The sequence below is a fragment of the Patagioenas fasciata genome, chromosome 39 (genome assembly GCF_037038585.1).
Source record: "Patagioenas fasciata isolate bPatFas1 chromosome 39, bPatFas1.hap1, whole genome shotgun sequence".
Taxonomy (NCBI): domain Eukaryota; kingdom Metazoa; phylum Chordata; class Aves; order Columbiformes; family Columbidae; genus Patagioenas; species Patagioenas fasciata.
In genome coordinates, this window is record NC_092558.1 from 1,306,329 (window position 1) to 1,333,319 (window position 26,991).

General features: G+C 61.4%; 2 protein-coding genes across 6 annotated transcripts; one reads left to right on the top strand and one right to left on the bottom strand.

Annotated features, from left to right (window-relative positions):
• Nucleotides 1-186: 186 nt before the first annotated feature.
• On the bottom strand, nucleotides 187-14,370 carry KAT5 (lysine acetyltransferase 5). Of its 2 annotated transcripts, XM_071801503.1 has the most exons (14): nucleotides 14,308-14,370; nucleotides 14,143-14,209; nucleotides 13,505-13,573; nucleotides 12,175-12,305; nucleotides 10,702-10,851; nucleotides 9,474-9,554; nucleotides 8,106-8,180; nucleotides 6,686-6,934; nucleotides 5,014-5,103; nucleotides 3,447-3,587; nucleotides 2,503-2,596; nucleotides 1,710-1,869; nucleotides 963-1,044; nucleotides 187-417 (listed from the first exon to the last, which is right to left on the bottom strand). In XM_071801503.1, exons 1-14 carry the CDS (start codon nucleotides 14,317-14,319, stop codon nucleotides 283-285), a joined length of 1,536 nt encoding a protein of 511 aa, XP_071657604.1. In that variant the 5' UTR covers nucleotides 14,320-14,370; the 3' UTR covers nucleotides 187-282. The 2 variants fall into 2 exon arrangements, with proteins under 2 accessions (XP_071657604.1, XP_071657605.1); XM_071801504.1 differs by lacking the exon at nucleotides 10,702-10,851.
• Nucleotides 13,999-26,648, top strand: RELA (RELA proto-oncogene, NF-kB subunit). Of its 4 annotated transcripts, XM_071801498.1 has the most exons (12): nucleotides 14,001-14,588; nucleotides 16,318-16,362; nucleotides 16,867-17,033; nucleotides 17,835-17,983; nucleotides 18,374-18,465; nucleotides 19,154-19,205; nucleotides 19,249-19,285; nucleotides 21,760-21,864; nucleotides 22,853-23,065; nucleotides 24,715-24,795; nucleotides 25,355-25,427; nucleotides 25,772-26,648. In XM_071801498.1, exons 1-12 carry the CDS (start codon nucleotides 14,342-14,344, stop codon nucleotides 26,347-26,349), a joined length of 1,839 nt encoding a protein of 612 aa, XP_071657599.1. In that variant the 5' UTR covers nucleotides 14,001-14,341; the 3' UTR covers nucleotides 26,350-26,648. The 4 variants fall into 4 exon arrangements, with proteins under 4 accessions (XP_071657600.1, XP_071657599.1, XP_071657598.1 ...); XM_071801497.1 differs by having other exon boundaries at nucleotides 19,154-19,285; nucleotides 24,715-24,773; XM_071801500.1 differs by having other exon boundaries at nucleotides 14,278-14,588; nucleotides 19,154-19,285; nucleotides 25,772-26,191.
• Nucleotides 26,649-26,991: the final 343 nt, after the last annotated feature.

Consider the following 26,991-nt stretch of genomic DNA (forward strand, 5'->3'; position numbering starts at 1 on the left):
GGGGGTAAAATGTTGACGGTTGGTGCTGACGCTGCATCAGCCAAGGGGGCGGAGTTGGGATGGACCACGCCCCCACACGAAGCCCCGCCCCTTTGGGGTGGAGCCAGCAAAGGTCCCACCCCCTTTGGGTGGAGCCAGCAAAGGCCACACCTCCTCCATCCGTTTCTATAACAGCTGCAGACCAGAAACAAGTGACAGCGTTTAATTAATTAACAAGGGGGTAACGAGGGGGTGTGGCCGGTGGGTGTGGCCTGCGGGGGGCGTGTCTGGGGGGGCGTGGCCTCACCACTTGCCCCGTTTGCTCCAGTCCTTGGGGGTGAAGTGCAGACACTTGGCGTCGATGCGCAGGACGCGCTTGAGCATGGCGCGCTCGTGGCCCTCGACGATGTCCTCGGACAGCGTCAGGATGTACTGGCCCTGCGGACCCAGGCGTCCGGGGGACCCAGGAGTTCAGCGAAGGACCCAGGAGTTTGGTAGGGGACCCAGGCGTCCGGGAGGGACCCAGGAGTTTAGGGAGGGACCCAGGAGTTCAGGGGGGGACCCAGGAGTTTGAGGGGGACCCAGGAGTTCGGGGGGGGGGGGGAAACCAGGACTTTGGGGAGGGACCCAGGAGTTGAGGGAGGGACCCTGGAATTTGAGGGGGGACCCAGGAGTTTGGGAGGGACCCAGGAGTTCGGGGGGGGGACCCAGGAGTTCAGGGAGGGACCCAGGAGTTCAGGGGGGGACCCAGGAGTTTGAGGGGGGACCCCGGAGTTCGGGGGGGGGGACCAGGAGTTTGGGGAGGGACCCAGGAGTTGAGGGAGGGACCCAGGAGTTCAGGGGGTGACCCAGGAGTTCGGGGGGGACCCAGGAGTTCAGGGAAGGGACCCAGGAGTTCAGGAGGGGACCCAGGAGTTCGGTAGGGGACCCAGGAGTTCGGGGAGGGGACCCAGGCATCCGGGAGGGACCCAGGCGTCCGGCACCTTGTAGTAGTTGATGAGGTTGAGGTACTGCAGGGTGGATATCACGTCCTCCTTCTTGATACTCGTGATCTCGCTGATCTCGCTGGCGAGGGAGGGGCTGCGCTGGGGGGCGGGGCCACCCCGACCCCGCCCACTCCCCCATAGCTCCGCCCACCCCCCCTCCTGACCCCGCCCCAAAGCCCTGTGCAGCTCCAAGGGTGAAGAGAGGGGCGTGGCCTCAGGGAGAAGGGGTGGGGCTTAGCGCTGGCTGGGCAGGGCCTAAGGGTATTAATTAAGTAGGGGTGGAGCCTTTGGCAAGAAGTGGGTGGGGCCTGAATGGGGCGTGGCAGTGGGTGGGGCCAAAGAGGTGTTTCCTGTCTAATATTGGGAAACTAAAGGGCGGGGGTTTAGTGAGGGGGTGGGGCTTTGTGGAAGGGGTGGAGCTTCAGGAGAGTGGGAGGGGCTAAATGTGAAGTGGGTGGGGCCAAGAGCAGCATCCACCTTATAAAATCGCTGGGGGTGTTTTGGGGGAGACTGAGGGGGGGGGCGGAATTAAGGAGGGGGTGGAGCCTCCTGCAAGGGGGTGGAGCCTTAGGATTGTGGGTGGAGCTTATGCCGAGGTGGGCGGGGCCAAGAGCTGCATGCAGCTCATAGAACATTACCTGGGAGGGGGTCTGGGGGGGGGTAAGGGAGGGTGTGTGTGTGTGTCTGGGGGGCGTGTCCTGTAGGTGGGCGTGTCCCGGTGGGCGTGTCAGGGGCGGGGCTTACTTGATGGTGATCTGGGGCCGCTCCCCCCCCTCGGCCTTGAGCCCCATGAGGATCTCCAGGATGGTTTGGGACCAGTAGCTGCGGTAGCTCAGCAACCCCAGGTCCGACAGCGGCTTCTCGGGGGTCCCCGTTTTGCCCTCCACCTTGGACAGCTCGTAGCCTGGGGCGGGGCCAGGGGGCGGGGTCAGACGGGGGGGCGGAGCCAAGGGGGCGGGGTCAGCGGGGAAGAAAGGGGGCGGAGCAACAGGGGATGGAGACAATGCAGGGGGTGGAGCAAGAGGAGGAGGGGCCAATGGGGGATTGGAGGAAAGGGGGTGGAGTCAAAAAGGGGTGGGGCCAAAGGGGGTGGAGCCAATGGGGGTGTTGCACACAACGGGGTGGAGCCAGCGGGGGGCGGGGCCAATAAAGGGCGAGGCAACGGGGTTCCCGCCACCCCCAGCCCCCAATAAGGTCCCTTTGGGGGATATTTTGGGGGTCTCGCGGGGGTTCCCCGGGGACCTTTTGACCCCCCAGATATATTTTGGGCTCCCCCCCACCCCCCGGTGCATTTTGGCGTCACTTTGAGGGATTTTGGGGTCCCCTGAGATATTTTTGGGGGGGGTCTTTACCCCCCAGGATGCTTTTTGGGGTAATTCTGGGGGATTTTGGGGTCACCACCACCCCCCTTTTCCCCCCTTTTTCCCTTTTTTTGGGGTGTTTTGCAGCATGTGGGTGGATGGGGGGGGCAGGTGGGTCTGGGGGGTGTTTGGGGGTTCGGGTGTAAATTTGGGGGGGTTTTTGGGGGTTCACGCACTGAACTCGATGAGGAGTTTCCCGTAGCCGCGGCGCTGGTATGGGGGCAGTGTCAGGATACACGCCACGTTGTAATCCTCCGTCGACTCCTTCTCCTGGGGGGGGGCACATTACGGACATTGGGGGCTTGTATTCGGGGGAAATTTGCATATTTTTGGGGAAAAAATGAGCAAAAATGGGCACTTTGAGAGGTGCATTTGGGGGCTATTTGGGTGGATTTGGGGCTTGGTTTGGGGCATCTTTTGATTTTGGGGGGGGGAAATTTGGGTTATTTTGGGTGGGGTTTGGGGTTGTTTGGGGTTTGGGGGTGTTGGGGACCCCCCCCCCCGAATTTTGGGGTCCCACCCGAATTTTGGGGTCCCCCCCGAATTTTGGGGTCCCCCCCCCTGAAATTTTAGGCTCCCCCCTGTGTTTTGGGGACCCCCCCAGACATGGAATCACCTGATGATGTCAATGGGGGTTTGGTGCTTCATTGAGGGTTTTTGGGGTGATTTGGGGGTTGGGGGTCAGGGAGGGTGTTGGGGTCCCCCCTTGAATTTTGGGGTCCCCCCCTGTATTTTGGGGACCCCCCCAGACATGGAATCACCTGATGATGTCAATGGGGGTTTGGTGCTTCATTAAGGGCTTTTGGGGTGATTTGGGGGTTGGGGGTCAGGGAGAGTGTTGGGGGTCCCCCCCCTGAATTTTGGGGTCCCCCCCGGAAATTTGGGATCCTCCTATTTTGGGCTCCCCCCTATTTTGGGGACCCCCCAGACATGGAATCACCTGATGATGTCAGTGGGGGTTTGGTGCTTCATTGAGGGTTTTGGGGGCAATTTGGGGGTTGTTAGGGGGGTTATTTGGGGTTGGGGGGGTGTTGGGTCCCCCCCCGAATTTTGGGGACCCCCCCCTTGTATTTTGGGGCCCAAAAAGCCCCCAAATGGCAGGAATTTGGCCCCAAAAGACCTTGGAGAAGTAGCCGACGATGTGGAAGCCTTTGCTGTCGTACTCGGTCATGACGTAGAACAGGAAGGGGTCGGTGTCGTAGTACAGGGTCTTGTGGTCCAGGAAGCACTTGGCCAGGAGGCAGAGGTTCTGGGAGTAGCTCTGGGGGGCACGGTGACGTCACATGGGGGATCGGGAAATTCGGAAAATTGGGAAAAATTGGGAAAGTTTGGAAAAATGTGGAAAATTTTTGAAAATTTGGAAAATTTTTGAAAATTTGGAAAATTTTGAAAATTTTTGAAAATTTTGAGGATTTTGAAAATTTTTGACGATTTTGAGAATTTTGAAAATTTTTGAAAATTTTTGAAGTTTTTCGAAAATTTTGAAAATTCTGAAAATTTTTGAGAATTTTGAAAATTTTTTAAATTTTGAAAATCTTTGGAATTTTGAAAAATTCTGAAAATTTTGAAGAATTCAAAAAATCTGAAAATCTTTGACATTTTGAAAATTTTGAGAATGTTTGAAAATCTTCAGAATTTTAAAAAATCTTCAGAATTTTTGAAAATTTTGAGATTTTTTGAAATTTTGAAAATTTTGGAAATTTTGGAAAATTCCGAAATATTGAAATTTTGAAAAATTCCGAAAATTTTTGAAAATTTTGGAAATTTTGAAAATTTTGAGAATTTTTGAAAATCTTGAGAATTTTTGAAAATTTTCGAAAAACTTGAAAATTTTTGAAAACTGAAAATTTTTGAGATTTTGAGAATTTCTGAAATTTTGAAAATCTTTGTAAATTTATGAAAAATTTCGAAATTTTGAATATTTTTGAAAATTTTGAAAAATTCCGAAAATATTTGAAAATTTTGAAAACTTTGAAAATTTTTGGAATCTTGAAAAATTTTGAAAATTTTTGAAAATTTTTGAGAATGTTGAAAATGTTCCCAAAATTTCCAAATTTTCCAAGATGTCCCAAAATTTTTCAAATTTTTTCAAATTGTCCCAAAACTTTGAAAATCTTCAAAAATTATCCAGATTTTCCAAAATTTTCCAAAATTCTCAAAATCTCCCAAAATTTTCAAGATTTCCGAAATTTCCCCAAATTTTCAAAATTTTTCAAATTTTTCCAATATTTCCCAAAATATCCAAAATTTCCCCAATTTTCCAAAATTTCCCCAAATTTTCAAAATTTTTCAAATTTTTCCAATATTTCCCAAATTATCCAAAATTTCAAAAATTTCCCCAAATTTTCAAAATTTTTCAAATTTTTCAAATTTTTCCAAAATTTCCCCAAATTTTCAGAATTTTTCAAATTTTTCCAATATTTCCCAAATTATCCAAAATTTTCAAAATTTCCCCAAATTTTCAAATTTTTCCAAATTTTTCCAATATTTCCCAAATTAACCAAAATTTTCAAAATTTCCCCAAATTTCCAAAATTTTTCAAATTTTTCCAATATTTCCCAAATTATCCAAAATTTCCCCAAATTTTCAGAATTTTTCAAAATTTTCCACATTTCCCCCAAATTTTCCCAATTTCCCCAATTTCTGGGGCTATTTTGGGGGGGTCCACGGGGTTTTGGGGCCCCCACCTTGTTCTTGCGGCCGTCGATCTCGAAGAAGGAGATGGTGCCCTTGCGATAAATCTCGTTTCCGGGGGGGTGGCGCAAATCGCACTTGGTCTGCAGGAAAATGGGGTGAAACGGGGGGAAATTGGTTAAAAATGGGCGAAAATGGGGCAATTTGGTTGAAAATGGGGAAAAAATTGGTTAAAAATGGGGGATAAAATGGGTTAAAAAGGGTTGAAAATGGGGGTAAAATGGCTCAAATTGGGAAGAAATGGGAGGGGAAAATGGGGAAGAAATGGGGGAAAATGGGTTAAAAATGGGGGGAATTGGTAAAAAAGGCGTCAAAATGGGTTAAAAATGGGGGAAAAGGGTTGAAAATGGGGGTAAAATGGCTCAAAAATGGTGAGAAATGGAAGGTAAGAATGGGTAAGAAATGGGGAAAAATGGGGGGAAATAGGTAAAAATGGGTTGAAAAAGGGGGAAAATGGGAAAAAGGGGGAAAATGGGAAAAAGGGGTCAAAATGGGTTAAAAATGGGGGGAAATGGGTAAAAAAAAGGGGTCAAAATGGGTTAAAAATGGGGGAGAAAGGGTCTATCCCCCCATTTTTGGGGGTGTTCTCCCCTTTTTTGGGCTCTATCTCCCCATTCTTGGGGTCGTTTCTCCCGATTTTGGGGTCGTTTCCCACGTTTTTGGAGGTGTTCTCCCCATTTTTGGGGTCATTTCTCATGTTTTTGGGGTCGTTTCTCCCATTTTTGGGGTCATTTCTCATGTTTTTGGGGTCTCTCACCTGGTGTCTCTGCAGACACCTCAAGCTGTGCCCGTATTTCATGTAAAACTCGCGCAGGCACAAACCCATTCTTGGGCTCTATCTCCCCATTCTTGGGCTCTATCTCCCCATTCTTGGGGTCATTTCTCATGTTTTTGGGGTCATTTCTCCCATTTTCGGGCTCGTTTCTCCCGTTTTCGGGCTCTCTCACCAGGTGCCGCTGCAGACACCTCAAGCTGTGCCCGTATTTCATGTAAAACTCGCGCAAGCACAAACCCATTCTTGGGCTCTATCTCCCCATTCTTGGGGTCATTTCTCCCATTTTTGGGGTCATTTCTCATGTTTTTGGGGTCGTTTCTCCCGTTTTCGGGCTCGTTTCTCCCGTTTTCGGGCTCTCTCACCAGGTGCCGCTGCAGACACCTCAAGCTGTGCCCGTATTTCATGTAAAACTCGCGCAGGCACAAACCCATTCTTGGGCTCTATCTCCCCATTCTTGGGGTCATTTCTCATGTTTTTGGGGTCATTTCTCATGTTTTTGGGGTCGTTTCTCCCGTTTTCGGGCTCGTTTCTCCCGTTTTCAGGCTCTCTCACCAGGTGCCGCTGCAGACACCTCAAGCTGTGCCCGTATTTCATGTAAAACTCGCGCAAGCACAAACCCATTCTTGGGCTCTATCTCCCCATTCTTGGGGTCATTTCTCCCAATTTTGGGGTCATTTCTCATGTTTTTGGGGTCGTTTCTCCCATTTTTGGGGTCATTTCTCATGTTTTCGGGGTCTCTCACCAAGTGTCTCTGCAGACACCTCAAGCTGTGCCCGTATTTCATGTAAAACTCGCGCAGGCACAAACCCATTCTTGGGCTCTATCTCCCCATTCTTGGGGTCATTTCTCCCGTTTTCGGGGTCGTTTCTCCCGTTTTCGGGCTCTCTCACCAGGTGCCGCTGCAGACACCTCAAGCTGTGGCCGTACTTGAGGCAGAACTCGCAGAGGTAGAGCACGGGCAGCGCTGTCAGCTCCTGGGGGTATGGGGAGAAGTACCAGGGCTTGAGGCGGTGGCGGCCCAGCTCGATGCACTCGATGTTCTTCATGCGCGTGACGATGTCGTCGTGGCTCCGGTCCGAAACCAGGCTCCCCGTCATGCGGGGGGCCGAGGGGGCCCCGTCCGACGAGTCCTGCGAGTCCTGGCGGGCAAAGATTCCAATTTCGGGCCATTGGAGAGAGGTTTGGGGGGATTGAGGCCTCAGTTTCCCCATTTCCAGGCTCCTTTCCTGCTCATTTCCCCCCTGTGCTTCAGTTTCCCCCCTGTGCCTCAGTTTCCCCATTTCCAGGCTCCTTTCCTGCTCATTTCCCCCCTGTGCTTCAGTTTCCCCCCTGTGCCTCAGTTTCCCCACCCATTTCCAGGCTCCTTTCCTGCTCGTTTCCCCCCTGTGTCTCAGTTTGCCCCTCCCAGTTCCTTCCAGTTCCCTTCCCAGTGCTTCCAGTTCCCCTCCTATTCCCTCTCAGTGCTCCCAATCCCTCCCAGTCCCTCCCAGTGTCTCCCAGTCCCTTCCAGTGCCCCCAGTGTCCCCAGTGCTCCCAATCCCCCCCAGTTCCCCCCCAGTCCCTTCTATTCCCCCCCAGTCCCTCCCAGTCCCCCCAGTGCTCCCAGTCCCCCCCATTCGCTCCCAGTCCCTCCCAGTCTTCCCCAATCCCCCCCAGTCCCTCCCAGTGTCCCCAGTGCCCCCCGGTGTCCCCAGTTCCCCCCAGTGTCCCCAGTGCCCCCCGGTGTCCCCAGTTCCCCCCAGTGTCCCCAGTGCCCCCCAGTGTCCCCAGTCCCCCCGTCCCCCAGTGTCCCCACTTTCCCCCAGTCCCCCCGGTCCCCCCAGATTCCCCCAGTGCCCCCAGTGCTCCCAGTCCCCCCCATTTGCTCCCAGTCCCTCCCAGTCTTCCCCAATCCCCCCCTGTCCCTCCCAGTGCTCCCAGTCCCCCCGATGTCCCCAGTTCCCCCTGGTGTCCCCAGTTCCCCCCGGTGTCCCCAGTCCCTCCCAGTCCCCCCAGTGTCCCCAGCCCCCCTGGTGTCCCCAGTCCCTTCCAGTCCCCAGTCCCCCCAGTGCCCCCCAGTGTCCCCCCCAGTGCTCCCAGTCCCCCCCAGTCACTCCCAGTCTTCCCCAATCCCCCCCAGTCCCTCCCAGTGCTCCCAGTTCCCCCCGGTGTCCCCAGTCCCTCCCAGTGGCCCCCAGTGGCCCCAATGCCCCCCATCCCCCAGTCCCCCCGGTGTCCCCAGTGTTCCCACTTTCCCCCAGTGTCCCCAGTCCCCCCAGTTTCCCCCAGTGTCCCCAGTCCCCCCAGCACCCCCAGTGTCCCCATTGTCACCTCATCTGTCCCCAAACAGGCCGATTTCCGTTTCCGTCCCGGTTGTGCAGCCGCTGCCCGGCGCGCTGAGCCGTTCTGGGAAAGGGGGGGTCAGCACCCCAAAAACCGGACCCCCCCCCATGGGGACACCCCCTAGAATGGGGACACCCCATGGGGACACCCCAGAATGGGACCCCATGGGGACACCCCAGAATGGGACCCCCCCCATGGGGACACCCCCAAAATGGGACCCTATGGGGACCCCATGTGGACACCCCCAGAATGGGACCCCATGGGGACACCCCAGAATGCGACCCCCCCCCCATGGGGACACCCCCAAAATGGGACCCTATGGGGACCCCCGGGGACACCTCCAGAATGGGACCCCCCCCCCGCCATGGGGACACCCCCAAAATGGGACCCTATGGGGACCCCATGGGGACACCCCCAGAATGGGACCCCATGGGGACACCTCAGAATGGGACCCCACCCCCCATGGGGACACCCCCAGAATGGGACCCTATGGGGACCCCCAGGGACCGCCCCCCCCAGACTTGGGGACACCCCCTAAAATTGGGACACCACCCCCACCCCCCCCCAAGACCTGGGGACCCCTCAGAAATTGGGGACCCCCCCCACCCCCGATTTTGGGGACCCCCCCAGAGAGCGGAGGGGCCTTACTGGTATGACTGGGGGTTACTGGTGTTACTGGGGGGGCTCACGGGGGGGTTACTGGTTGGTTACTGGTCTATACTGGTGTGTACGGGTCTATGCTGGTCTGTACTGGTCTCACCTGTGGGAACAGGGCGGCTGGGGATGTCTTGCTGGGGGGGGTTACTGGTGTGACTGGGGGTTACTGGTGTTACTGGGGGGGCTCACGGGGGTGTTACCGATCGGTTACTGGTGTGTACTGGTCTATACTGGTCTCACCTGTGGGAACAGGGTGGCTGGGGCCATCTCGCTGGCGGGGGTTACTGGTGTTACTGGGGGTTACTGGTGTTACTGGGTGGCTCCCGGGGGGATAACTGGTTGGGTACTGGTCTATACTGGTGTGTACTGGTCTGTACTGGTCTCACCTGTGGGAACAGGGCGGCCGGGGACGTCTTGCTGGGGGGGTTACTGGTGTGACTGGGGGTTACTGGGGGTGCTCCGGGGGGTGTTATCGATTGGTTACTGGTGTGTACTGGTCTATACTGGTGTGTACTGGTCTATACTGGTATGTACTGGTGTGTACTGGTCTCACCTGTGGGAACAGGGTGGCCAGGGACGTCTTGCTGGGGGGGTTACTGGTGTGACTGGGGGTTACTGGGGGGCTCCTGGGGGTGTTATCGATTGGTTACTGGTGTGTACTGGTCTATACTGGTATGTACTGGTGTGTACTGGTCTCACCTGTGGGAACAGGGCAGCCGGGGACGTCTCGCTGGGGGTGGGGACAGGGGTGGCGGGTGACACGACCTCCACCTTGCGCTTCTGCGGGGACAGCACCAGTAAGGACCAGTAAGGACCAGTAAGGACCAGTAAGGACCAGTCCCTCCCCAGTTCCCTCCCCAGTTCCGCCCCCATCCCCCCCAGTGCTCCCAGTTCCCCCCCCAGTCCCCCCTCAGTGCTCCCAGTTCCCCCCCAGTTCCTCCCAGTCCCTCCCGGTGCTCCCAGTTCCTCCCAGTTCCCTCCCAGTGCTCCCAGTTCCCCCCCCAGTAAGGTGACAGGGACATGCTGGGACAAACCCAGGGCCCCCTTGGGGACAGGGACCCACTGGGGACATGGGGGACACTTGGGGACAGTTTGGGGACATCTGGGGGCCCTTGGGGACACCTGGGGACATGGAGGGCACTTTGGGGACACGTGGGACATCTGGGGACATTGGGGACACTTGGGGACATTGGGAACTCTTGGGGACATTTGGGGACCCCTGGGGACATTGGGGACACTTGTAGGCTCTTGGGGACCCTTGGGGACATTGGGGATACTGAAGGACACTGGAAACACTTTGGGGACTCTTGGGGACAGTTTAGGGACATTGGAGACTCTTGGAGCCACTTTGGGGTCACCTGGGGACATTGAGGACCCCTGGGGACATTGGGGACACTTGTGGGCTCTTAGGGACCCCTGGGGGCTCTTGGGGACACTGGGGACATTGGAGACACTTTGGGGACACCTGGGGGCTCTTGGAGACCCTTGGGGACCCTTGTGGGCTCTTGGGGACCCCTGGGGACACTTGTGGGCTCTTGGGGACATTGGGGACACCTGGGGGCATCTGGGGCTCCTGGGGACACTGGGGACCCTTAGGGACCCCTGGGGGCTCTTGGGGACACTTGGGGTCACCTGGGGACATTGAGGACACCTGGGGACACTTGTGGGCTCTTGGGGACCCCTGGGGACTCTTGGGGACATTGGGGACACCTGGGGGCTCTTGGGGACCCTTGGGGACACTTGTGGGCTCTTGGGGACCCCTGGGGGCTCTTGGGGACTCTTGGGGGCACTGGGGACATTGGAGACACTTTGGGGACACTTAGGGACACCTGGGGGCTCTTGGGGACCCTTGGGGACACTTGTGGGCTCTTGGGGACCCCTGGGGGCTCTTGGGGACGTTGGGGACACTGTGGCCGCCGGGCGTTACCGTGGGCAGGTGCCAGCGCAGGGTGACGTGAAGCGGCACCAGCGTCCCCGTCCCCGGCGGTGGCCCCGGTGACACCGGCGCTGGCCCGGGAGGTGACACCGGTGGTGGCCCCGGAGGTGACAGAGTCGTGGCCACATCCTGGCTCTTCCTCTGCGCCGAACAGGAGGGGACATTGGGGACATTGGGGACACTGGGGACACGGTGGGGGGGGACTCGGGGACAAAGCCACCAGGGCTTTGGGGACAATCCTGGGGCCACTAAGGGGTCCGGGGGCCAGGAGGAAGAGGAGGGGACATTGGGGACACTGGGGGACATGGGGACAAAGTCCCCAAAGCGACAAGAGTGTCCCCAAGGATTTGGGGGTGTCCCCAAGGGCTCAGAATGTCCCCAACATGGGGGGATGTCCCTATAGGTGACAGGGGTGTCCCCAAGGCTCTGGGGTGTCCCCAAGGTGACAAAGGTGTCCCCAAGGCTCTGGGTGTCTGTCCCCCCCAGGACTGTCCCCTCCTGTCCCCAGCGTGTCCCCGAGGGCCACCCCCTGTCCCCAAGGTGCCCCCAATCAATGTCCCCATGTCCCCCACGATGTCCCCATTGTCCCCCTGCCCCCATATCCCCAGATTCCCTCGGTCCCCATTGTCCCCCCATTGTCCCCACTGTCCCCCAGCCCTCCCATTGTCCCCCTGTCCCCAGTGTCCCCATGTCCCCCCATTGTCCCCATGATGTCCCCGTGTCCCGTTACCGTGTCCCTGTCACGGGAGCCGGGCTGGGACCCCCTGTTCTTGTCCCCATTGTCCCCATGTCCCCCCACTGTCCCCATTGTCCCCCTGCCCCCATATCCCCAGATTCCCCCGTCCCCATTGTCCCCCCATTGTCCCCACTGTCCCCCAGCCCTCCCATTGTCCCCCTGTCCCCAATGTCCCCATGTCCCCCCATTGTCCCCATGATGTCCCCATGTCCCGTTACCGTGTCCCTGTCGGGGGAGCTGGGCTGGGACCCCCTGTTCTTGTCCCCATTGTCCCCCTGTCCCTGTTACCCCCATGTCCCCATTGTCCCCTGTGCCCTCATTGTCCCCATGATGTCCCCATTGTCCCCCTGTCCCTGTTACCCCCATGTCCCCATTGTCCCCGTGTCCCCCCATTGTCCTCATGAAGTGCCCATGTCCCGTTACCGTGTCCCTGTTAGGGGAGCCGGGCTGGGACCCCTGTTCTTGTCCCCATTGTCCCTGTTGTCCCCATTCTCCCCATGTCCCCCCATTGTCCCCGTGTCGTCCCCATGTCCCCCTGTCCCAGTTACCCCCATGTCCCCGTGTCCCCCCACTGTCCCCATGATGTCCCCATGTCCCGTTACCGTGTCCCTGTCACAGGAACCGAGCCGGGACCCCCTGTTCTTGTCCCCATTGTCCCTGTTGTCCCCATTGTCCCCATGTCCCCCCACTGTCCCCATTGTCCCCATGATGTCCCCATGTCCCGTTACCGTGTCCCTGTCGGGGGAGCCGGGCCGGGACCCCCCGTTCTTGCCGGGGGTGCGGGGTTCCCTGCGGGGCCCCTGCACCCGCTGCAGGTCCAACCGCTCCTGCGTCACCCACTCGTCCAGCCGCTTGTTGACTGGGGACACAGGTGACAAAGGGTGACAATGACACCCCTGGGTCACCCCACATCCCACAGTGTCCCCTGTAGCCCCCAGGAACCCCCATGTCCCCCTGTGTCCCCCCATGTCCTCCGTGTCCCCTCCCCGCTCCTGCGTCACCCACTCGTCCAGCCGCTTGTTGACTGGGGACACAGGGGACAATGGGTGACAATGACACCCCGGGTCACCTCGTAACCCCCTCATGTCGCCCCATGAAGCCCATTGTCCCCCTGTGTCCCCCATGTCCCCCATTGTCCCCGTGTCCCCCATTGTCCCTGTGTCCCCCATTGTCCCCCGTGCCCCCAATGCCTCCGTTGTCCCCCATTGTCCCCCATGTCCCCATTGTCCCCTGTGTCCCCCATGTCCCCATTGTCCCCAATGTCTCCGTTGTCCCCCATGTCCCCATTGTCCCCTGTGTCCCCCATGTCCTTGGTGTCCCCCATGTCCCCATTGTCCCCCGTGTCCCCCATTGTCCCTCAGTGTCCCCCACATCCCCTGTGTCCCCCATGTCCCATGTCCCCCATTGTCCCCCAGTGTCCTCTGTTGTCCCCCATGTCTGCAGTGTCCCCACTGTCCCCCATGTCCCCATTGTCCCCAGTGTCCCCTGTTGTCCCCCACGGCCCCGTTGTCCCCCATGTCTGCAGTGTCCCCACTGTCCCCCGTGTCCTCAGTGTCCCCTATTGTCCCCAGTGTCCCCTGTTGTCCCCAGTGTCCCCCGTGTCCCCACTGTCCCCTGTGTCCTCCACTGTCCCCCATGTGCCCAATGTCTCCATTGTCCCCAGTGTCCCCCACATCCCCTGTGTCCCCCATGTCCCTTGTATCCCCCTGTGTCCCCCGTGTCCCCTGTTGTCCCCCATGTCTTCAGTGTCCCCACTGTCCCCTGTGTCCTCGGTGTCCCCACTGTCCCCTGTGTCCCCAGTGTCCCCCACGTCCCCTGTGTCCCCCGTGTCCCCTGTTGTCCCCCATGTCCCCCGTGTCCTCGGTGTCCCCTACTTTCCCCATTATCCCCAGTGTCCCCTGTGTCCCCATTGTCCCCTGTCCCCCCCGTGTCCTCCCATTGTCCCCCGTGTCCCCCATGTCCTCAGTGTCCCCTACTGTCCCCATTATCCCCAGTGTCCCCCATGTCCCCCGTGTCCCCCATTGTCCCCCCCGTGTCCCCATTGTCCCCCATGCTCACAGTCGATGTAGTGCACGTAGAACAGCTTCCTGCCGCTGATGTCCTTCACACTCAGGATCTCGGCCAGCGCTGGGGGGACACCGGTGTCACCACCCCCCCCGTGGGGACACCCCCAGTGTCCCCAACCCCCCCATGTCCCCATCAACCCACCCCGGGCCCCAAAGTGGCCCCTAAACCCCCCAAATGGCACCAGATCCCCCCAATGGCCCCACCCCCCATGTCCCCAAACCCTCCAAATGTCCCCAAACCCCCCGATGTCCCCAAACGTTCCTCGCCAGGCCCCGCCCCTCCTCGCCAGGCCCCGCCCAGCCAGACCAAGCCCCGCCCAGCCAGACCAAGCCCCGCCCCCAGCCCCCGCCCTCCCGTGACAAACCCCGCCCCGCTTCCCACCTTGCGCACGGACCACGCCCCCTCCCCTAAAACCACGCCCCCTCCCTTTATACCCGCCCGTCCCTGCGCGCAGACCACGCCCCCTTCAAACCCCGCCCCCTCCCCTAAACCACGCCCCCATCCACTTTTAATCCCCCAGTTGCCGCCCCGGCGCGCAGGCCACGCCCGCTCTCCCCAGGCCGCGCCCCCTGCCTTCCCGAGCCCTCTCCCCAGGCCACGCCCCCTGCCGCCCGGCCCCGCCCACTCACGCCACTCATCCTCGTTGTCTTGGTTACGGCGCAGCACGGGCAGGCGGCAGCCCTCGGACACCTCCCCCTGCGGGACGCGGGGACACGGACACAGACACAATGGGGACATTGGGGACAATAAGGACCCCTCCAAACCCCCCGGACTCCCCCCCGCCCCCCACTCACCACCTCCGCCATCTTCCCGGCCTCCTCTTCCGGGATGCGCGCCACACTTCCGGTGCGCACCTCCCCGCCCCTTCCGGTTTTTAGGCATCGTAGCCCCGCCTCCTCCTCGCTCCTCCCCTTCGCGGGGGCGGGGCCTTCCCGGCGGTCACGTGGGGTCGGCGGAGGCGCTTCCGCAAAAAAGCGGCGGCGCGATCGTGTCGCCCCCGCCCCGGGGTCACCGGGACCCTCCTCCCCACCCCGGGGTCATCCCCCACAGCCCCTCCCCCCCGCCATGGAGGACGGTGAGTCCCGCCCCTCCCCCCGGCCCGGGGTTCCCGCTCGGACCGCGCGTGACGTCACGGGCGACGGGGGGGAGGGGGCGTCCGTAGGTTCCAGGGTTAACACGGCGGGTTAAGGGGCGTCAGTAGGTTCCAGGGTTAACACGGGGGGTTAATGGGCGTCAGTAGGGTCCAGGGTTAACACGGCGGGTTAATGGGCGTCAGTAGGGTCCAGGGTTAAGGCGGCGGGTTAAGGGGCGTCAGTAGGTTCCAGGGTTAACACGGCGGGTTAATGGGCGTCAGTAGGTTCCAGGGTTAAGGCGGCGGGTTAAGGGGTGTCAGTAGGGTCCAGGGTTAACACGGCGGGTTAAGGGGCGTCAGTAGGTTCCAGGGTTAACACGGCGGGTTAATGGGCGTCATTAGGTTCCAGGGTTAAGGCGGCGGGTTAAGGGGTGTCAGTAGGGTCCAGGGTTAACACGGCGGGTTAAGGGGCGTCAGTAGGTTCCAGGGTTAACATGGGGATTGAGGGCGGGTTAAGGGCCGTCAGTGGGTTCCAGGGTTAACACGGGGGGTTAAGGGGCGTCAGTAGGTTCCAGGGTTAACACGGGGATTGAGGGCGGGTTAAGGGGTGTCAGTAGGGTCCAGGGTTAACACTGCGGGTTAAGGTGCGTCAGTAGGGTCCAGGGTTAACACGGCGGGTTAATGGGCGTCAGTAGGTTCCAGGGTTAAGGCGGCGGGTTAAGGGGTGTCAGTAGGGTCCAGGGTTAACACGGCGGGTTAAGGGGCGTCAGTAGGTTCCAGGGTTAACATGGGGATTGAGGGCGGGTTAAGGGCCGTCAGGAGGTTCCAGGGTTAACACGACGGGTTAAGGGGTGTCAGTAGGTTCCAGGGTTAACGTGGGGATTGAGGGCGGGTTAAGGGCCGTCAGTATGTTCCAGGGTTAACATGGTGGGTTAAGGGGCGTCAGTAGGTTCCAGGGTTAACGTGGGGATTGAGGGCGGGTTAAGAGTCATCAGTAGGTTCCAGGGTTAATGCGTCACTTTAAGGGGCATCAGTAGGTCCCAGGGTTAACACGGCGGGTTAAGGGGCGTCAGTAGGTTCCAGGGTTAACGTGGGGATTGAGGGCGGGTTAAGGGGCGTCAGTAGGTTCCAGGGTTAACGTGGGGACTGAGCACAGGTTAAGAGTCATCAGTAGGTTCCAGGGTTAATGCGTCACTTTAAGGGGCATCAGTAGGTTCCAGGGTTAACACAGGGACTGAGGGTGGGTTAAGAGGTATCGGTAGGTTCCAGGGTTAACGTGGGGGGTTAAGGGGCGTCAGTATGTTCCAGGGTTAACATGGGGGGTTAAGGGGCGTCAGTATGTTCCAGGGTTAACGTGGGGACTGAGGGTGGGTTAACGGTCGTCAGTAGGTTCCAGGGTTAACACGGGGACTGCAGGTGAGTTAAGGGGCATCAGTAGGTTCCAGGGTTACCGGGACACTTTAAGGGGCATCAGTAGGTTCCAGGGTTAACGCGTGGACTGAATGCGCATTAAGGGTCGTCAGTAGGTTCCAGGGTTAACATGGGGACTGAGAGTGGTTTAAGGGGCATCAGTAGGTTCCAGGGTTAACATGGGGACTGAGAATGGGTTAAGGGGTTAACATGGCACTTTAAGGGGTGTCAGTAGGTTCCAGGGTTAACACGGGGGTCTGTTGGGGGGGGCTGAAGGGTTTTGGGGGGTCACGTGACACCCCCCTTGTCACCCCCCCCCCAGTGACCCCCCCGGAGCTTCTGCCCTTTCTGCTGCAGCAGGACTGGGGTGAGTGGGGACCCAGGCGTTCGGGGGGACCCAGGCGTTCGGGGACACACACACCCCCGGATACTTGGGTCCCTTTATGATGGGGGGGTTCCCCGAACGCCTGGGTCCCTCCCCGAACGCCTGGGTCCCCCCTTCCCGGACACCTGGGTCCCCCCTCCCGATCTCCTGGGTCCCCCCTCCCGATCTCCTGGGTCCCCCCTCCCGATCTCCTGGGTCCCCCTCTCCCAATCTCCTGGGTCCCCCCCTCCCAATCTCCTGGGTCCCCCTCTCCCGAACTCCTGGGTCCGCCCTCCCGAACTCCTGGGTCCCTCCCAAACTCCTGTGTCCTCCCGGACGCCTGGGTCCCCCCACCAACTCCTGGGTCCCCCCACCAACTCCTGGGTCCCCCCACCAGTTCCTGGGTCCCTCCCGAACTCCTGGGTCCTCCTGGACATCTGGATCCCTCCCAAACTTCCGTGTCCTCCCGGACGCCTGGGTCCCTCCCGGACGCCTGGGTCCCCGCAGGCGGCCCGTCCCCGGCCCCGTCCCCATCCCCGGCCCCGTGGGTCGAGATCCTGGAGCAGCCGCGGCCTCGGGGGCTTCGGTTCCGCTACAAATGCGAGGGGAGGTCAGCCGGGAGCATCCCCGGGGAGCACAGCACGGACAGCAACCGCACCCACCCCACCATCCGCGTGAGTACCAGTATAGACCAGTATAAACCAGTATAGACCAGTATAAGTCACTATAGATCAGTGTAGACCAGTATAGAACCCAGGAACCCATCCCCGATCCCCCCATCCCCAGGGCACACAGCACGGACAGCAACCGCACCCACCCCACCATCCGCGTGAGTACCAGTATAGACCAGTATAAACCAGTATAGATCACTATAGGTCAGTATAAACCAGTACAGACCAGTGCAGACCAGTATGAGCTGGGAGGGATTTATAGCCCTTCTAGACCTCCCCCACCCAGCCCTAGGAACCCACCCACTGCTTCCCCACCCCCTTCCAGTCCAAACCAGTATAGACCAGTATAAACCAGTATGAATTGGGAGGGATTTATACCCCTTCTAGACCCCTCCCCCAGCCCCAGGAACCCACCTCCCTGGCTTCCCCACCCCCCTCCTAGTCCAAACCATTATAAACCAGTCCAAACCAGTATAAACCAGTCCAAACCAGTATAAACCAGTATGAACTAGGAGGGATTTATACCCCTTCTAGACCCCTCCCCCAGCCCCAGGAACCCACCCCCCGGCTTCCCCACCCCCCTCCCAGTCCAAACCAGTCCAAACCAGTATAGACCAGTATAAACCAGTATAAGCCAGTATAAACCAGTATGAACTGGGAGGGATTTATAACCCTTCTAGACGCGCCACCAGCCCTAGGAGCCCACCCCCCGGCTTCCCCACCCCCCTCCCAGTCCAAACCAGTCCAAACCAGTATAGACCAGTCTAAACCAGTATAAACCAGTACGGCCGCGTGTCTCCGCAGGTGAACAACTACCGGGGCCCGGGGCGCGTGCGGGTGTCGCTGGTCACCAAGGACCCCCCCCACCGGCCCCACCCCCACGAGCTGGTGGGACGGGGCTGCAGGGACGGGGCCTTCGAGGGGCCCCTGGACCCCACGCGCAGCGTGCACAGGTACCCGGACGCCTGGGTCCCTCCCGGACGCCTGGGTCCCCTCCCGAACTCCTGGGTCCCTCCCGAACTCCTGGGTCCCCACCCGAACTCCTGGGTCCCCTCCCAAACTCCTGGGTCCCCTCCCGGACGCCTGGGTCCCCACCCGAACTCCTGGGTCCCCTCCCAAACTCCTGGGTCCCCCTCCCGAACGCCTGGGTCCCCCTCCCGAACGCCTGGGTCCCCCTCCGAACTCCTGGGTCCCCTCCCGAACTCCGGGGTCCCTCCCGAACTCCTGGGTCCCCTCCCGGACGCCTGGGTCCCCCTCCCGAACTCCTGGGTCCCTCCCGAACTCCTGGGTCCCCCGGACGCCTGGGTCCCCCCCAGCTGACCCCACCCTGGTTTTGGGTGCAGTTTCCAGAATTTGGGGATCCAGTGCGTGAAGAAGCGGGAACTGGAGGCGGCCGTGGCGGAGCGGATGCGCACCAGTAACAACCCCTTCAACGGTACTGGGAGCACTGGGAGGGACTGGGAGGGACTGGGAGGACTGGGGGGGACACTGGGGGACACTGGGGGGGACACTGGGAGACACTGGGGGGGACTGGGAGGGACTGGGTTGGACTGGGGGGAACTGGAGGCGGCCGTGGCGGAGCGGATGCGCACCAGTAACAACCCCTTCAATGGTACTGGGAGCACTGGGAGGGACTGGGAGGACTGGGGGGGACACTGGGGGACACTGGGGGAGACACTGGGAGGGACTGGGAGGACTGGAGGGGAATGGGGGGGAACTGGGAGGACTGGGATGGACTGGGGAGGGAACTGGGGGGGGACTGGGAGGACTGGGCTGGACTGGGGGGAACTGGGAGGGGACTGGAAGGGAACTGGGAGCACTGGGAGGGACTGGGGGTGACACTGGGGGGGATTGGGGGGGAACTGGGTGTTACTGGGAGGCACTGGGAAGGTTCCTGGTTGGGCTCCTGGGTGGTCACTGGTCCCTACTGGTCCCTACTGGTCCCTACTGGTCCATACTGGTCCCAGTTCCTGCAGAGGTGTGAGGGGTGGGCATGGCCTGGGGATGACTGGGGGGGTTCGTGGGGACTGTTACCGGTTCATAGTGGTTTATACTGGTGTGTAGTGGTTTATACTGGTCTGTACCGGTTCCTACTGGTTTATACTGGTTCTTACTGGTCCCAGTTCCGCCCGAGGCGCGGGGGGGCGAGTACGACCTGGCCGCCGTCCGCCTCTGCTTCCAGGTCTGGGTGGGGGAGGGGCCGGGGGGGCTGCGGCCCCTCCCCCCCGTGCTGTCCCAGCCCATCTACGACAACCGTGAGCTGCCCCTCCCCCACCTGGCCCCTCCCCCACCTGGCCCCTCCCCCCCCCTCCCCCCCGACCCCCCCCCCCATCCTGACCCCTCCCCCCCTCCCCCCCTCCCCCCACCCTGGCCCCTCTGCCCCTCCCTCCACCCCCCCCACCTCCATGACCCCCCATGACCCCATGTGTGACCCCATGACCCCCCATGACCCCATGTGTGACCCCCTCGTGACCCCATGTGTGACCCTCCCATGACCCCACATCTGACTCCCCATGACCCCATGTGTGACCCCATGCGTGACCCCTGTGACCCCCATGACCCCATGCGTGACCCCATGTGTGACCCCCTGTGACCCCATGTGTGACCCCCTGTGACCCCATGCGTGACCCCAAGACCCCCCATGACCCCATGTGTGACCCCACGCATGACTCCTGTGACCCCACGTGTGACCCCCCAATGACCCCATGTGTGACCGCATGACCCCATGTGTGACCCCATGTGTGACCCCATGACCCCGTGACCCCATGTGTGACCCCATGTGTGACCTCTTGTGACCCCATGCATGACCCCCATGACCCCACGTGTGACCCCTGTGACCCCCCATGACCCCATGCGTGACCCCATGTGTGACCCCCTGTGACCCCATGCGTGATCCCCCTGTGACCCCGTGCGTGACCCCAAGACCCCCCATGACCCCATGTGTGACCCCACGCATGACTCCTGTGACCCCACGTGTGACCCCCCAATGACCCCATGTGTGACCGCATGACCCCATGTGTGACCCCATGTGTGACCCCATGACCCCCGTGACCCCATGTGTGACCCCATGTGTGACCCCATGCATGACCCCGTGACCCCCCGTGACCCCATGTGTGACCCCACGTGTGACCCCCCATGACCCCACGTGTGATCCCCCGTAACCCCATGCGTGACCTCTTGTGACCCCATGCGTGACCCCTGTGACCCCCATGACCCCCATGACCCCACGTGTGACCCCTGTGACCCCCCATGACCCCATGCGTGACCCCATGTGTGACCCCCTGTAACCCCATGTGTGACCCCCATGACCCCATGTGTGACCCCAAGACCCACCATGACCCCATGTGTGACCCCCTGTAACCCCATGTGTGACCCCCATGACCCCATGTGTGACCCCAAGACCCACCATGACCCCATGTGTGACCCAACGTGTGACCCCCGTGACCCCATGCGTGACCCCCATGACCCCATGCGTGACCCCATGCATGACCCCTGTGACCCCATGTGTGACCCCATGTGTGACCCCATGTGTGACCTCCGTGACCCCACTCGTGACCCCTGTGACCCCCCATGACCCCACGTGTGATCCCCCATGACCCCATGCATGACCCCTGTGACCCCCATGACCGCATGTGTGACCCCATGTGTGACCCCCCAATGACCCCATGTGTGACCTCTTGTGACCCTATACATGACCCCTGTGACCCCCCATCACCCCATGTGTGACCCCATGCATGACCCCTGTGACCCCCCGTGACCCCATGTGTGACCCCACGTGTGACCTCCCATGACCCCACGTGTGACCCCCATGACCCCACGTGTGATCCCCCGTGACCCCATGCGTGACCTCTTGTGACCCCATGCGTGACCCCTGTGACTCCCATGACCACCCATGACCCCATGTGTGACCCCGGTGTGACCCTTGTGACCCCATGTGTGACCCCCCAATGACCCCATGTGTGACCTCTTGTGACCGCATGCATGACCCCTGTGACCCCCCATGACCCCACGTGTGATCCCCCATGACCACATGCATGACCTCTTGTGACCCCATGCGTGACCCCCATGACCCCCATGACCCCATGTGTGACCCCATGTGTGACCCCATGTGTGACCCCATGTGTGACCCCATGTGTGACCCCCATGACCCCCATGACCCCATGTGTGATCCCCCCATGACCCCATGCATGACCCCTGTGACCCCCCATGACCCCATGTGTGACCCCATGTGTGACCTTTTGTGACCCCATGCGTGACTCCCGGTGTGACCCCGGAGTGACCCCCGTGACCCCCGGTGTGACCCCCGTGACCCCCGGTGTGACCCCCGGTGTGACCCCCGGTGTGACCCCTGTGACCCCCGGTGTGACCCCCGTGACCCCCGGTGTGACCCCTGGTGTGACCCCCGGTGTGCCCCCCGTGACCCCCGTGACCCCCGGTGTGACCCCCGGGGTGACCCCCGTGACCCCCGGGGTGACCCCCGGGGTGACCCCCGTGACCCCCGGGGTGACCCCCGGGGTGACCCCCGGGGTGACCCCCGGTGTGCCCCCCGTGACCCCCGGTGTGACCCCCGGTGTGACCCCCGGTGTGACCCCCGTGACCCCCGTGACCCCCGGTGTGACCCCCGGTGTGACCCCTGTGACCCCCGTGACCCCCGGTGTGACCCCCGGGGTGACCCCCGGTGTGCCCCCCGTGACCCCCGTGCCCCCCGGGGCGACCCCGGTGTCCCCAGGCGCCCCCAGCACGGCGGAGCTGCGGATCTGCCGCGTCAACCGCAACTCGGGCTCCTGCCGGGGGGGGGACGAGATCTTCCTGCTGTGCGACAAGGTCCAGAAAGGTCAGCGCCCCGGACGCCTGGGTCCCCTCCCGAACGCCTGGGTCCCCTCCCGAACGCCTGGGTCCCCTCCCGAACGCCTGGGTCCCTCCCGAACTCCTGGGTCCCTCCTGAACTCCTGGGTCCTCCCCTGAACTCTTGGGTCCCACCAGAACTCCTGGGTCCCCTCCCGAACTCCTGGGTCCCCTCCCGAACTCCTGGGTCCCTCCTGAACTCCTGGGTCCCCCCAAACTCCTGTGTCCCTGGACGCCTGGGTCCTCTCCCGAACTCCTGGGTCCCTCCCAAACCCCTGGTTCCCCAAACCCCTGGGTCCCTCCCGAACTCCTGGCTCCTCCCCCGAACTCCTGGGTCCCTCCAGAACTCCTGGGTCCCCCAGACCCCTGTGTCCACAAACCCCTGGGTCCCTTCCCGGACACCTGAGTCCCTCCCAAACCCCTGAGTCCCTCCCGAACCCCTGGGTCCCCCCAGCTGCCTGGGTCCCCCAAACCCCTGTGTCCCCCCCAGCTGCCTGGGTCCCCCAAACCCCTGGGTCCACAAATCCCTGGGTCCCCCAAACCCATGGGTCCCCCAGACCCCTGGGTCCCCCCCGAACCCCTGGGTCCCCCAGACCCCTGGGTCCCCCCCGAACCCCTGGGTCCCCCAAACTCCTGGGTCCCTAAACCCTTGGTTCCCTCCTGGCCGCCTGGGTCCCCCAAACCCCTGGGTCCCCCAAACCCCTGGGTCCCTCCCTCCCGAGCTCCTAGGTCCCCCAAACCCCTGGGTCCCCCTGGCCGCCTGGGTCCCCCAAACCCCTGGGTCCCCCAAACCCCTGGGTCCCTCCCTCCCGAGCTCCTAGGTCCCCCAAACCCCTGGGTCCCCCTGGCCGCCTGGGTCCCCCTGGCCGCCTGGGTCCCCCCCAAACCCCTGGGTCCCCAAACCCCTGGGTCCCCCCCGGCCGCCTGGGTCCCCCCGGCCGCCTGGCTCCCTCCCGGACGCCTGGGTCCCCCCGCAGAGGACATCGAGGTGTGTTTCTGCGCCGAGGGCTGGGAGGCCAAGGGCTCGTTCGCGCAGGCCGACGTGCACCGGCAGGTGGCCATCGTGTTCCGCACGCCCCCCTTCCGCGACCCCGCGCTGCGCCGCCCGCTCACCGTGCGCCTGCAGCTGCAGCGGCCCAGCGACCGCCAGCGCTCCCAGCCCATGGACTTCCAGTACCTGCCCCACCAGGGTACGGCGGGCACGCCCGGGGCCTTTTGGGGCACGCCTGGGTCCCCTGGGGCACGCCTGGGTCCCCTGGGGCACTACTGGGTTCCTCTTGGTAACCCATGGGGAACTCCTGGGTTCCTCTTTGTAACCCTTGGGGCACTCCTGGGTCCTTTTTGTAACCCTTGGGGCACTCCTGGGTTCCTCTTGGTAACCCCTGGGGAACTCCTGGGTTCCTCTTTGTAACCCTTGGGGCACTCCTGGGTCCTTTTTGTAACCCCTGGGGCATGCCTGGGTTCCCTGGGGTATTCCTGGGTCCTTGTGGGGCACTCCTGGGTGCGTTTGGGGCACTCCTGGGTCCTTTTCGGACATGCCTGGGTCCCCTGGGGTACTCCTGGGTTCCTCTTTGTAACCCCTGGGGCACTCCTGGGTCCTTTTTGTAACCCCTGGGGCACTCCTGGGTCCTTTTTGTAACCCTTGGGGCACTCCTGGGTTCCTCTTGGTAACCCCTGGGGAACTCCTGGGTTCCTCTTTGTAACCCTTGGGGCACTCCTGGGTCCTTTTTGTAACGCCTGGGGCAGGCCTGGGTTCCCTGGGGTATTCCTGGGTCCTTTTGGGGCACTCCTGGGTCCTTTTGGGGCATGCCTGGGTCCCCTGGGGCACTCCTGGGTTCCTCTTTGTAACTCTTGGGAAACTCCTGGGTCCTTTTTGTAACCCCTGGGGCATGCCTGGGTTCCCTGGGGTATTCCTGGGTTCCGTTTGGGGCACTCCTGGGTTCCGTTTGGGGCACTCCTGGGTGCGTTTGGGGCACTCCTGGGTCCTTTTGGGCACGCCTGGGTCCCCTGGGGCACTCCTGGGTTCCTCTTTGTAACCGCTGGGGCACTCCTGGGTCCTTTTGTGGTGCTTCTGGTTTCCATTTGGGGTACTCCTGGGTTCTTTTGGGGCACGCCTGGGTCCCCTGGGGTATTCCTGGGTCCCTTTGGGGTATTCCTGGGTCCTTTTGGGGTATTCCTGGGTCCTTTTGGGGCACGCCTGGGTTCTTTTGGGGCATTCCTGGGTTCTTTGTCACTGGTTCTTATTGGGGGTAACTGGTGGTTACTGGTTGTTACTGGGGGTAACTGGGACGTAACTGGTGGTTACTGGGGGATCACTGGTTCTTACTGGGGGGTCACTGGTCTTTATTGGGGGGGTCACTGGGGGTTATTGGTGGTCACTGGTAGTTACTGGGCGGGTCACTGGGTCTTACTGGGGGGGGTCACTGGTTCTTACTGGGGGGTCACTGGGGGTCACTGGTGGTCACTGGTGGTTACTGGGGGGGGTCACTGGTTCTTACTGGGGGTAACTGGTGGTTACTGGGAGATCACTGGTTCTTACTGGGGGATCACTGGGGGTCACTGGTGGTCACTGGTGGTTACTGGGAGATCACTGGTTCTTACTGGGGGTCACTGGTGGATACTGGGGGGGTCACTGGTGGTCACTGGTTCTTACTGGGGGTTCACTGGGGATCACTGGTGGTTACTGGGAGGTCACTGATTCTTATGGGGTGGTCACTGGGGGTTACTGGGGGGTCACTGGGGGTAACTGGTGGTTACTGGGGGGGTCGCTGGGGGGGTCACTGGTTGTCACTGGTTCACACTGGTGGTTACTGGGGGTAACTGGTGGTTACTGGTGCAGGTGACCTGGAGTGCATTGAGGAGAAGCGGAAACGGACCCGCGAGACCTTCCGGGCGCTGGTGCAGAGCAGCGGGCTGCCCAGTAACGGGGGGACTGGGGGCACTGGGAGGGACTGGGGGGGACTGGGAGGGACTGGGGAGAGTTGGGGGGAATGGGGGGATTGGGGGAATGGGGGGACTGGGAGGGACTTAACTGGGGGGACTGGGGGAACTGGGGGGGAATGGGGGGAGTGGGGGAAATGAGGGGGAATGGGGGACATTGAGGGGGAATGGGGGACACTGGGGGGGAATGGGAGGGACTGGGGGGCACTGGAGGGGACTGGGAGGGACTGGGGGGACTGGGAGGGACTTAACTGGGGGGACTGGGGGGGAATGGGGGGAGTGGGGGAAATTAGGGGGAATGGGGGACACTGGGGGGGAATGGGAGGGACTGGGGGGCACTGGAGGGGACTGGAGGGGACTGGGAGGGACTGGAGGGGACTGGGAGGGACTGGGGGGACTGGGAGGGACTTAACTGGGGGGGACTGGGAGGGAATGGGGGGACTGGGAGGCACTAGGGAGTGGGGGGGACTGGGATGGACTGGGAGGAATGGGGGGACTGGGAGGGACTGGGGGGTCCCTGACGTGCCCCTCCCCCTCAGGCCCCGCCCCCTCCCGCCCCCCCCGCCGCATCGCGGTTCCCACGCGGTCCCTCCCCCCCCCCGGAGCCGCAGGGTGAGTGGGGGCGGAGCCAGGAAAGGGGGCGGAGCCAGGGGGAGGGGGCGTGGCCGGGGAGGTGGCGTGGCCAACGGGGTGGAATAAATGGGGGGGGCAATTTGCGGGTTTAATGGGGGTTAAAGGGGGGGGAGGGGGAAATTTGGGTGGGAAATGGGGGGAGGGGTCCACTTGTGGGGGGAAATGGGGGGAGGGGCGATTGGGGGGTAAATTAGGGAGATAATGGGGGGAGGGGCAGGGGGGGAGGGCTGATTTGGGGGGTAAATTGGGGGTTCTGGGGGGCCCAACCCTCCCTTAAGCCTCCCCATCTTACCCCTCCCCCTCTTACCCCTCCCCTCCCACAGCCCCGCCCCCCACCGCCGTGGGGGAGGGGCCGGAAGTGGGGGGTCCCCCCGCCCCTCCCCCCCTGGAGCCGCCGGTGCAGGCGCTGCAGCTGCTGCACTTCCGGGAGGGGGGAGGGGCCGCCCCGCCCCCCGGCCCCGCCCCCCCGCTCATGATGTCATACCCGGAAGCCATCACCCGATTGGTCCAGGGAGGGGCGGGGGGGCAGGACCCCCAGACTGGGGGGGGAGGGGGGAACCAGTTTGGGGCTGGGGATTCCCAGTTTGGGGGAGGCGATTCCCACTTTGGGGGCATTTCCCAGTTTGAGGGGGCGGGGAACCAGTTTGGGGAGGACATTTCCCAGTTTGGGGACATTTCCCAGTTTACGGGGGACATTTCCCAGTTTGTTGGGGACGTGTCCCAGTTTGGGGGGGGGAACCAGTTTGCGGGGGATGTTTCCCAGTTTGGGGGGGATTCCCAGTTTGGGGGTGATTCCCAGTTTGGGGGAGGGGAGTCCCAGTTTGGAGTGGGGGAGGAGTCGCTGCCGTCACTGGGTGAACTGGACTTGACCGAATTCCTACGGCAGCTCCAGTCACCCTAACTGGGAGTTACTGGGAGGTACTGGGAGGCTCTAAGGGGTCACTCGGGGTCATTGGAGGGGTTACTGGGGGTCACTGGGGGTTTACGGGGGGTCACTGGGGGTTGCTGGTGGTCACTGGGAGCAGGTGGGAGGGTCCTAATGGGACTGGGAAGCACCGGGAGGGAACTGGGATGAACTGGGCAGTCCTCACCCCTTTGGCCCCGCCCATCAGCATTAACCCCGCCCCTATCACCCAAGTGCCTGCGGTGGGCGGGGCTTCTGTGGCCACGCCCCCACTCAATAAACGGTTTGATTGACAACTCTGGGGGCGTGGTCGGTGAGGGAGGCGGGGTCTGTGCTGAGGGGGCGTGGCTAGCGCGGGGGGCGTGGTTTGAGCGATGAGGGCGTGGCGGCCTCGGAGGGCGTGGTTTGCTCGGCGGGGGCGTGGTGACTCCGGGGGGCGTGGTTTGAGCCGCGAGGGCGTCGCAGGCTCCGGGGGGGCGTGGTTTGAGCGGCGGGGGCGTGGCGACTCCGGGGGGCGTGGTTTGAGCGGCGGGGGCGTGTCGACTCCGGGGGGCGTGGTTTGAGCCGCGAGGGCGTGGCCGGCTCCGGGGGGGCGTGGTTTGAGCGGCAGGGACGTGGAGACTCCGGGGGGCGTGGTTT

Excerpts from the sequence above, each read along its gene's own strand:
- KAT5 (XM_071801503.1), bottom strand. Across the intron at positions 6,935-8,105 it reads CCTGTTTGGGGACAGATGAG|GACTCGCAGGACTCGTCGGA; the intron begins GTGACAATGGGG and ends TTTGCCCGCCAG. Across the intron at positions 2,597-3,446 it reads TCGTCGGCTACTTCTCCAAG|GAGAAGGAGTCGACGGAGGA; the intron begins GTCTTTTGGGGC and ends GCCCCCCCCCAG.
- RELA (XM_071801497.1), top strand. The coding sequence starts at position 14,342 with ATGCGCGCCACACTTCCGGTGCGCACCTCCCCGCCCCTTCCGGTTTTT. Across the intron at positions 16,363-16,866 it reads TCTGCTGCAGCAGGACTGGG|GCGGCCCGTCCCCGGCCCCG; the intron begins GTGAGTGGGGAC and ends GGGTCCCCGCAG. Across the intron at positions 24,774-25,354 it reads GCGAGACCTTCCGGGCGCTG|GCCCCGCCCCCTCCCGCCCC; the intron begins GTGCAGAGCAGC and ends CCTCCCCCTCAG.